We start from the raw sequence: 11,094 nt of genomic DNA on the forward strand, positions 1-11,094 counted from the left end.
TGTGTATGTGACTGCGTGCGTTTGTGTGGAGAGGTTCTGCTCACAGGAGGCCGACTGTTATCCTGTGTGGTAGGCCTTTCCTTGAACTCCCCCGCCACCACTACTTAACTCCCCACTACCTCACCCAGTGTGCCCTTTGGCCAGGCATGTCCTCACCCAGCACCCTCCACAAACACACACACAGGACGTATGCACGCACAGACACGAGCACACACATGGCTTCGATCAAACAGGGATGCATGGCCCACTGTAAAAAGGTGTGATGGAGATTCAAAATGATGGCACTTATCCACACTTTGTGCCTCTTAGCGCACTGATAATTGCAAACACCTGCAGCCCCTCCCCACACACACCCCCTTCAAAGAAGGGCCACACTCGTATAGCTTGAGGGGGCACTCACACCTGGGTAGAGCAGAGCGCTACCACATGGCTCAGTGGTGAGGTGTTTAACGTGTCCTTCTGCTGTCAACCCCCCCTCCCCCTGGCATCAAGGAACTCCCTCAGCTCTGATTGAAGACCCAGCCCGAGGCTCCTCTCTGCTCCATACTGTCAGGAGATTAATGCTATTGGGGATGTTAAAGGTGACAGAACAGCGGAAATTCTCACAATGATGATTTCTTAGTCTTTTTTTAACTTGATCACTTCAAATTGTTGGTTGGTTGTTAGTTTAGTAATCTCCTAATTAGAAACACTGGAGTGGAAAGGGCCGCTGCATTTCCACTGATGAGTGGTCGTTTAGCTTTATGTCATAATAAAATAGGTTCAAAACATGCAGGCCAACAAAATATTCAAGTGAAATATGTTTGGTTCAAATCCTGTCATTGGCTGGTATGACAAGCTAATTCAATCACAGATTAACTCTCCAACGAAATGATCCTGTGTCTTTACTTAATAACAACAACAACAAAAATACTACTACTACTACTACTAATAATAAATAACAATCTGAGTATTTCCTATTTCCATAACCATCTCTTAAATTAAACAGAGGCTGTGCACTTGTTCATCTATCGACATCGACATCGACAGCAGCTATTCACGCACCACTGATTGATCTTACAAATATCAATGAAATTGCAATGCCCTTCTGCGCTGCTAGATGGCGCAAGTGACCTCTGTAACGCTCCAAAGTTTCAGGAAAGGTGGAACTGCTGGACTACCCGCTCAAGAAACGGCACTAGATAGTCTAGCTCCTGTGTCTGATTGATTGCAGAGCCACTGTCTCCTGCCTGACTCACTTATTTAGATAATAGAAGTACAATTAGCCAACAAGTCTGACGGCTACAGTGACTTACAGTGAGTGAGCATGTACAGTGTTTTTGCTGGCACGTAGCAGGATGCATGCCTCTTAATGAATAGCACACTCAATTTTGCAGATAACAGCTGCACAATGTTATTACTGATGCTTTTGGCTCAAAATAGTTTTTAAACATTTCCTATCCATCTTCTCTGACCCTTTTTACATTCAAACTTTACATATATACAAACACTTGTTGACCTCATGTTTAAGTAGCCCTCTCAGGAAGTCATTTTCACATAACAAATATTATCACCGTATTGGAAAAGCCTATGGTAGCTCACTAAATGTGTGCCACCACTCAGTTTAACAGGCATAGTCAACATAATACAGTTTAAGCACGAAATTAACTACATTAACAGGAGGAAAGTCCTAAATGTTTGCAATTTTAAGCACTAATGAGAAGATCAGCTTTAGTTTTTCCAACAAAAAACGCAGGAACAAGCACGTTTTTTTGTTTTTAAATCTTTACAAATTTATTTGTCTTCCAAAACGAAGAACATCATAAGCGCATTGAACATATCTTTGGCATCACACAGTAAAAAAAGACAACTCAAACCTATAAAAAATGCAGTGAACGAACTTCCACAATACAGATCTCATTTCAATATGAACTTTACTCCCTTGTTGGCTGTACAAATATAGTGCATACTCTTTCCATTTTACAAGAAAAAACAGATTCAAAACAACTTTCTAACATTGAACAAAGAGAGAACTATTAAGTGTCATTTTAAAGTCTTTATGGTCCTTTTTTCACTTTTCACCAGGGTCGCCACACTGAGTCTGTGTTGCCTGACGGGGCTCCGGGGGAAACCGCAGCCGGTACAGGGACCGGCGTGCTGACGTTATTGGCGTACACGGGGATAACTGGGCCGTTCGGCGCAAATGCCGCATTGGGTATGAGGAAGGCAAACTGTCCGTCTGTTGCAGGCACGATCTGGAAACCACCGTACACTTTGGTGGCGTCTGAAGGTATACTAGCCGGCGATGAGCCTCCTTTGCAGGACACCGCGTTCATGGGCAGGACCTGCGGGGATGAGCTGGGGATCTGCACCATGGACTGGCCGAAGGAGGGGTGGGTTGGTCCGGCGGTGGGTGGGAGCTGGTGTTGGTGCTGATGCTGGCTGGGGTAGTTCATAGCGTTGATCTGGGTCATGCAGTTAGCCAAGTGGCCAAGGAGCCGCGTCCTGACCTCAGTATTGACACCTTCACAGGTGGACAGGAAACGGGTGACCTCATTCATGCACTCGCTGAAACCAGCACGATATTTTCCCAAGACAGTGGGGTCGGTGTTCAGGGCAGCTGCAGAGAAAACATATATGTAATTTAAGTCAAGACATTCACTTGTTTTATCTGTAAAATTAGTTGAATCTGTAAAATGTAGACGCGCATCTTGAAGCAGGATGGCTAGACCCGCTCGATATGTTCTAAAACGCACAAATCAGTTCGGGAAATTCGACTTACCAGTCATCTGAACCCTCTGGAGGTTCCGGAGATGCTTCACCGTCATCTCCAGGATGTCCGCCTTCTCCAGTTTAGAGTGTCTGGAGCTCTGAGGGGACGGAAAACACACATGTTTAGGATTACGCGCTCACTTTCTCACTGTTTGACAGGGGCAGTTTTGAAATCTATTAATAACCAGGACGCTAAGTGAGTACTTACATCTTTTTTGAGCGCATCCAGGATGAGGGTTTTCAGCTGCCCCAAGCTCTCGTTGATTCTGGCTCTTCTCCTCTTTTCCATAATTGGCTTGGATGACTATAGATAAAAAAGAAAATTACATCAACTGTTAAATTTGTCTTTCTTGTTTCGTGGGTAAACGTGAAAATCCTCGCTTTTGGGTGAGGAGCTTGTGCAAAATTGTGTCCAAAATGAAATGTTTCAGGCGTTTTGTTGCTAGATGACACTGACGGGGAAATTACTTTTCAAAAATGGCTTTATACCGACCTTTCTGTGCTCAGAGGCTGTCTTGGGTTTATCGGGAGTTGTGTTCATGCTTGCCGGGGTGGCAGCGACCGGAGAGGAGGAGGTTTTTTCCATCATATCGGCAGGCATCTTATTTTTAAATCGGAAATATCCCACAAAGCCACAGCAAATTACGATCCACTGGTGTAGGAAATGAATACTTTCAGGTTGTGATATTCAAACGTCCCCTCTGCCTCAAAAAAAAAATCCTGAGATATGTATCAAGTTAAAATCCGTTAGAGCGATGCGCAGCGGCAGCGGCTACCACGAGCGGATGCGAGTCTCTCTGTTGGGCTCTCCGCGTGTGGCTTGTATTTATATCTCGCACTGCACGCGAACGGCTCGTGTGAAACTTCCCAAACTTTCTTTCCCACAGTAACTTTCCACCAATCAGGGCGAGGGACACGCGGCCCGAAGGAGGACGGCTCGTGGTCGGCGCCCTCCCATTGGTTGTTTGGCCGCTTGAGCTGGCGGCCAATGGCGCGAGGCCCGGGTTCAGGGCACAGCCGGGGAAACTGCCTTCAGTCTTCAATCATCATACCGTTTACATATTAACAGTGGAGCCGCTGACTGGGCACCGCCACCAGGAGCGGGCAGAGGACTTTTTATCTACCAATCAAGAGATAACAGCAGAAAATATAATAACATTATCATAAAGAAAATGTAAAAAGTAGACATGCTCCAGATCTAGCTACATGTCACAGCCTACTATTATAGCCTACTGCTATTACTAATAATAATGCATGTTTCCCACCCTCTACTCAGATATCAGCAGCACCCATAGTAACCACAAAAAAACAACTCTTATTCATCCTTGAGCCATTCCACTTTGGTTCTAATTCTTGTAGGGTAAAGATTGTGCAAAATGTAGGTGTCTAATATTAATTGTTAACTGCGTGGAGTAGCGTAAATGAAAAGAAAGAAAGTGAAACTTTTGAACCGTTTAAAAACCACCAGTGGGAAGTGGTGGGCTACACTATCTGGCAATCAGAGTTTCAGTCTTGTACCATGGCTGCAGGAGGGAGCGGTTTTGTTTTGTTTTCTACCAGACTTCACAGTCGATAGTTAGGCTGTAACGCCATTAGTAAAATAAACAACTTCAGATCACTCATAACCACAGGAGGAGACAATCTCAAATGCTCTGACACACACACCGCCTTAAAACAATCATTATATTCCTAGAGCAACGTTCATTTTGTCTGCCCTCAGAGGAGGAAATTAAATGCGCACACTCCATTTCCATGTTATTTACTACTGTAGTTCCCAACTCTGTGGTACAAATTTTGGCATTTAATCATCTGCCGGTGCTGCGAATGTGGAGCACGCGCCAGGATGTTTTATGAGTGCGGTGGTTGGAGGTTTGGCCGTCGGGCTGCCGGAGGGCCGCCGGGCCAGGGAGGAGGCTGGAGGGTTGAGGGGAGGGTATGGCGGCGGTGGTTTACATTAGAGGGGAAGGTAAATAGCAGCTGCTGTTTTAAAAGCCTGGGAAAACCACGCCTACAGAGAGAGAGCTGGATCGGGCTCCCTTATCGGAATGTGAGCCAGAGCAGAGATATTTCTGAGCCCGGAGAGCTCACACGATCAGACCGATGCCTCCTCCTCCTTCTCCTCCTCCTTCTCCTCCCCGCCTGTGGTCGCCCCACAGCGTTCAAGGCTTTTTTAGATTTCAGGTCATAATTTCATTTCCTTATCTTTATTACAGTTGGAGAGACGCAAGAGCAGACAAGCAGTAAAGAGAGAAAGGAACAGGGCCCATAATTACGTCTTAGAAGTTTACTGACGGACGGCACCTCTTTTTCAGGTTGTTTGTGATCACGGTGACCGTGTTTAAGAGTCTAGTGGGTAGACTACAAAGTTTGAAGAGTCTGAGGTGATAATCGCATTGCTTCCTCTCTTACCCCCGTGTTCTCTTTACCCGACAGAATATTATAATTTCCGAAAAGACAGTGACTTGCTACAAGGACAAGACTGGAGTCTGTAACTAACTCTATCATTAACTAGTATTTATCTGATCCCATCATTGTTTGTTCATGAGAAACAGCAGAAACGTTTACTTTCCCCCGGTGGAAGTATTATTTTCTAGCAACTGTTCCGAATAAAAGTATGAAAACAAGAACATGAACCTTGTTCATGACACATTTTGTGTCAGTGTGAGGAGAGGTGAAAAGTAATGAAAATAGGCTACCTATGTTAAGCGACCCGTTCATTAGGCTACTTTAATTTTTTGAGTATATGTAGCGCGAGGCATGGCTCTCCGCTGGGCTCGCACACCTCCAGCTGCTGCTGAGACCGCGACACGTGGCGCGCAGGCGACCAGGGGAACGCGCTCCTCTCGCCGGCTTGCCGCCTGGATCTGCGGGGCGTCGCCGGCGGCTGGCCGCAAGATGAATTTGATAGGCACTGCGGAGCTGCACATGGCTCCAGATCCTAAGCTGAACACGAGAGAGGCGCAGAGATGGTTTTAGGTTCTCTCCCAGCCTGCACTCAAGCGTGCAGCGGTAAATTACAATGTCTAAAAACTATATGACATCACCGCCAGCAGCATGTAGACAGGGATGGATTATATGAGAAGGCTAAAGCTTATGCTTTTTATGTCACTTCAAACATTTTATTCTCATGTGGCCACGCCACTTTAGAGCTAAGTTGATTTCATGTCACCCAGACTTTAGTAGGCCTAGGCTATAAAGAGAAAAAGGCTAGTTAACATTAGGTCTAGACTCTACCAGCTGCTGTGTCAGGATGAGTAACTGGGATGTGGAGACATGAGTGAAAACCACACACGTGTTTTGTGTGTAATTGCAAACTTTGCTTTTGGCAGGATAAGAGGCTGGTCTGTGCATGCGCCTAAACCAGCTTGAATATCCTTCACGCACAACAATGCTGCCTCTGTCAAACACGTCACTAACATGTCTCATTGTTGTGAACTGCACACCTGAGTCATTTTCCAAGCACAATACCACTGACAGAGTTCCAAAACAAATGCATTGAGGTGAAGCAGACAGAGCGAGGGTTTTGAAACGCTCTCCGCCTGAATGACTTTCTCACGCTCATGTTGCAAGAGGTCTCTGACTGTGAACTGAGTCTCGGAGCCTTGGGTCTCTCGGTCCCTCCCTATTCACTGCGAGCTGAACACCTTATTGGGCGCACCTGGCCGCCGTCGGTCCCCGGAGTGTTACCTGTTGCTATGTCTCAACTCCTCTATTGCAAGAAATCTGTGGGAAACAGGCTGACTTACAGCGAACACAGCTCTGTTGTAAAAGCTTTTGATCACATGATGTTTAGAGATACCTTACTTATGAAAAGCCAATGACAATGGTCTGGCCAGTAGACAGGAAAACAAACAAGCATGATTATTTTACATTTGTTATTTGGGACACCCCGCCCAAACTCTCCAAATTCTCACACTCTTTTTTTTACCTGTGCCCCCCTCCCCTGTCCCTGCCCCTATTATCAACCCTTGATCTTATCCTCTCCATTTTTATCTTTTTTTTTATATTGCCCCTCTTCACCTCCCTCCCCCCTTTATCTCCCTCTTCCTCTTTTCTCAATCCACCACTCCCAGTCTTTCCCAGGACTCATATCTTTATTGAGCCCTCTCAACCATGGACCTCTCCACACTGCAATAATGCAGCAATAATGCTATTAGACAGGGAGATTGTGGGGCTGAAGTGTGTGTGAAAGTGTGAGATACTGCGCTCACAAAACAATCTGGCCCACTGTCACCCACTGCTCATGCTTAATGTGTAAGCCATTGGTGAACAGTGCTGAACCGGCGCTCCTGGTGCCACAAAGGTGACAAGGATGCGTGTATGTGTGTGTTGAAACGTAAATGCCACCATAGGCATTTAAGCTTCATTACTGGCTGGCAAGAAGAGTGGGAAGTAAGGAGACAGGCTGTATCAAGGCCATTACTTGAGGTGTCACGTGGCTGCCGCTGTCAAACTGAGGGTGGCACTGTGTTGTGGCACAGCCTTTCTTTCCCAGGAGACTGCGACACAGTGGTTGACTGACTTGCCTTATCCAACAGTTCACACTGTGATTAGCATGGTCAACAAGTCACCAGAAAACCTTTCATTTCCTACAGAGCTGAGTGGCCAGTGTGTGCACAGTCGCTGCTTGTCAACAGCCAATGAACTTTGTAGCTCTGCCTGGAAACTGCAAACTAGAAAAGAAGCCCATTACAAACAGTCAAAGATGCTCAGTTCTCTACAACTTTTCTTGAAATGCTGCAGAAGTAAAGATGCTGGCGAATGGTTGCATGTGTTGCTATATATTTTTTAACATGAATTGGTCCAGCTGGAAGGTACATTATTGACTTTAAAAACATCCGTTTGACAGGGTAATCTTACTAGCTTTTCCCAGAGATTTTAACCCCATCTCACAGTCTTCTTCAACAGATGGCGTTTGCTCAGTTGCCACTGGGTTGGCCCTGTTGTTATCCGATGACCTAAGTATGGAACTTTGGTCGCATGATAACAGGTGGTCAAATATGGAGGGAGACTGAAATATCAGCTGAGGAAGACTGGGAGATGTGATTTACATGGAAAAAGCCAGTGAGTGGATCTTGAGTTAAATGTTTTTATCAAACTACTCTGTGTGGTTGTTTTAATCTGCTCAAATACACTGTTTTGATCATGGAGTCTCCGTATTATGTGTGTCCTTTGTTGTATCGTCACGCACACAAGGATGCACATGGATAAAACCTGCACAGGTGTGATATGATACGTATTCCTGCTGACTGCAGGGGGCAGTAAGTGTTATAGGTGGTAATGCTCTCCAAAAAGGAAAAAAAAGCACGGTGCCAGTGAAAGAAGAGAACAAGAAGCAATGTAAATGTATAAACAATTCAGATTTCAAATCATTCAATAACAGGTTTTGCAAATTCAGATAGGAAATGCATTAAAGGTAGGCCTTGATGAATACAAAATGGGTTTGGTGAGAAACACTCAACATAATGAAAATATGTTTGTTTGCTTGAAAACTACATAGGGTACCTTAGCCTATTCATCTTAAAAATCATAAAACCTTTAAATCTTCAAAACGATGTGACATTCTGATAAAGATTTATCAAACAGGCAAAATACATCTGCCCACATTTGCCTATGAAAAACAATAAACTGTATCTATAAGAAACCACTATATGCGTTCAGAGGCTCTGGCACCACCCACAATCAGGCAGAATAGGGTGACCCATCACCCAAGTTGAGCGCAGGGTTACAGCAAACCGAGGTGTTGTGTGAAAGCGATAAGCTCTGACAACTTACAGAAAGCGCTGAATGATAGCAGAGCCAGTCGTTACCGATTCTGGAGTGTGCGAGAGAGGAGAGGGGGAGTAAGTGGAGCAACGAGTGAGAGTGTTTGTGTGTGTGTGTGTGTGTGTGTGTGTGTCTGTGCACATGCATCATCCTAGCGTGGCATGAATGTGTGTTATTAGTGGGAGTGGAGTAGGACCTGTGCTCAGCTGCTGTTAGCGAGGCCAGCCAAGGCTTGGAGAGCAGGATCAAAGCAGGGACAAAGAGAGAGAAGGAGAACTGACAGATCCTCCAAGCAGAGAGAACAGAAGGAGGAGAGAGGAGAGGAGATGAGGGGGTTTGGAGGCTCTCCAGATACAGCCGCACACATCGCTTACCTCCCCTCACACACACACACACACACACACACACAAAAAATGAGGTGCCTGGAGCAGCCTGGGAGCAAGGAAAACAATAAGTACAGTGAATGTACTCACGCTTTCTTTTTCTCACACACACACACACACACACACATAGAAAGATCAACATGGGTCACCGTAAGCCTCGCAGACACAGGCGCTGGGGTCCGTTTTGGCTGGCTAAAACAGAGAGAGAAATGTTTTAAGGCCTCAGTGCTGGGCTGTAGACCAGAGCCTCCCCAGGCTGCTGCCACTGCCTTCCTCCACTTCTCTCCACTTCAGAGACCAAGACGCTCGCACTTCCTTTAGGGGTCTTTCTCTCCTTTGCTCCGTCTCCCTCTTGCTCAACCCCCCCCACCACCACCACCACCACCACCAACACCCCCTAGCCTCCATCATTCACGTCACTCCTTCTTCTCTCTATCTTCCTTCCCTCCATCCGGCCCTCTCCTTTTCTCTGATGCCTCCTGGAGCAGACAAGCGCTATTTGCATGTGTGGGGGAGGCGGTGTATCGTCGGAAGGTTAAAGGTCATGGTGAGTCAAACCCAGAAGCGGTGGAGAGGAACCGGTTGGGGAGAGGACCAGCGAGTTGGCCTGGGTCTCTGGTTAGCATGCCTGAGGCGGAAGCAAACTGGGAATACAGCTGCTTCTGCTGCTGGTAGTGGTGCGGGTGGGGGCCTCTCATGCAAATGCAGTGTAACCACCATTTACTGGATGTTCTGACTGTAGACATATTTGTATACAGAGCTCAAAATCCAACTACAGGAAAGATTAAAGTTATATTGGGGTCAGATTTGGGTCAGATTGGGTCCGACTTGCACTGTCGTATATTTACATTTTGTACCTGAGTTTGATAAGGTATCTACGAGTTCTGGCTGGTTCTATTAGCCGCTCAGAGCACAAACTCACTCTGCCCATACAAGACTGATCTTGGGACAGTGATCAGTCTCCGTGTGAGACATTTTCAATTTGTCTCAAAAGACAGTTCCCACATTTCCACAAACAAAAAGAACACAGCTGAAACATTTAGTTTCTCTTTGAGCCCCTGAACAGATCTGCCCCTTTCTTTTTCTATCCATTAATCACCAGGTCCACATAAAACTGAGGGGGGGGGGGGGGGGATCTCTGACTGTCGCTTGTTTAATCTCAGCAAGGCAACATTTGAATTACAGGTGCATGAAGCCCCCCCATTTCCTCCTGAAGAGGCAGTTTGTTGACTGTAGATAAGAAGGCCAGCCTTTGAAGAGGCAGGCACACACACACACACACACACACACACACACAAACACAGCTCCCTAAACTGACAGCTTGATGCTGTGAATCATTATCTCTAATAGTCCTAGTTAAGTGTAAACAAACACATGCAGAGTATCAATGCAGATCTTTCCCATGCAGTCACTGATCCCCCAATCATCATAGCCAGATAAAACGTGTCAAATTCAGGGTTTACTCATATTTGCATAAAGGTGATGAGTTTAAATACTTTGGCGGGGAATGGAAAGGGGAAGAGTTATAAAACTGGGAAGAATGATTAAACTGTTCTCCGGCAGATATTTTAAATTCCAGTGGAAGTGTTTAAGGAAATTAGACTGGACTGTCTTGTCACAGTGGCTGCTGCATCAACCATATTCCATCTTAAATCTGTACAATGATTTTTGAAGGTTGAAGAACGAATTAAATGTTGGCAAGATGTGTAGGTGTATTAAAGTCTTACAATGGAATCCGGAGGAACAAGGGCCGCCTGCTTTTACAACAAATACATAAATGAATAAATCAACACAGCAGAGTATAATTTTAGTTTTTAGCTGGCCAGACTATTTATCAGGTTCTAGTCCGTTGTCAGTAAGGCCCTGCTCTACTAAAGCGTCCTTGAGGAAGGCCCTTAACTCTTACTGGATTCAGCTGTTTTGTACAATACCTCTGACATCTGACCTATGTGAAGGTAAGAACGTTGAGAAAGAGTTTCACTGTTTCAACTGGGTATTATATTGTTATCACTCAAATGTGATTATATCTAATGGCCTGAGTAATAATACATGAAGTTTTGCTCCTGTGCTAACCTGGCAGAGGGCAGAGCTATCTGTGCGGATGCCCTGGGAGGCCCCAGAGCCCCTTTTCTCCTCCTACCTGGGCCAAGGCCAACCTTATCAGACAAGAAGGCCCACAGGATTACTCTCCCCC

General features: G+C 45.7%; 1 protein-coding gene across 1 annotated transcript; it reads right to left on the reverse strand.

Annotated features, from left to right (window-relative positions):
- Window positions 1-1,746: 1,746 nt before the first annotated feature.
- On the reverse strand, window positions 1,747-3,558 carry her6 (hairy-related 6). Its single transcript, XM_038715688.1, has 4 exons — window positions 3,245-3,558; window positions 2,960-3,055; window positions 2,762-2,849; window positions 1,747-2,599 (listed from the first exon to the last, which is right to left on the reverse strand). The coding sequence occupies exons 1-4, from the start codon at window positions 3,350-3,352 to the stop codon at window positions 2,058-2,060; spliced, it is 834 nt and encodes a 277-aa protein (XP_038571616.1). The 5' UTR covers window positions 3,353-3,558; the 3' UTR covers window positions 1,747-2,057.
- Between the last annotated feature and the right edge of the window lie 7,536 nt (window positions 3,559-11,094).

The sequence above is a fragment of the Micropterus salmoides genome, unplaced genomic scaffold (assembly GCF_014851395.1).
Source record: "Micropterus salmoides isolate LMB-PRFRI ecotype aquatic unplaced genomic scaffold, ASM1485139v1 Ms_hic_scaffold_13, whole genome shotgun sequence".
Classification (NCBI taxonomy): domain Eukaryota; kingdom Metazoa; phylum Chordata; class Actinopteri; order Centrarchiformes; family Centrarchidae; genus Micropterus; species Micropterus salmoides.

Coding starts and splice junctions, on each gene's coding strand:
- her6 (XM_038715688.1), bottom strand. CDS start 3,352: ATGCCTGCCGATATGATGGAAAAAACCTCCTCCTCTCCGGTCGCTGCC. Junction 3,056..3,244: donor CAGCCTCTGAGCACAGAAAG/GTCGGTATAAAG, acceptor TTTTATCTATAG/TCATCCAAGCCAATTATGGA. Junction 2,850..2,959: donor TGGATGCGCTCAAAAAAGAT/GTAAGTACTCAC, acceptor CCGTCCCCTCAG/AGCTCCAGACACTCTAAACT.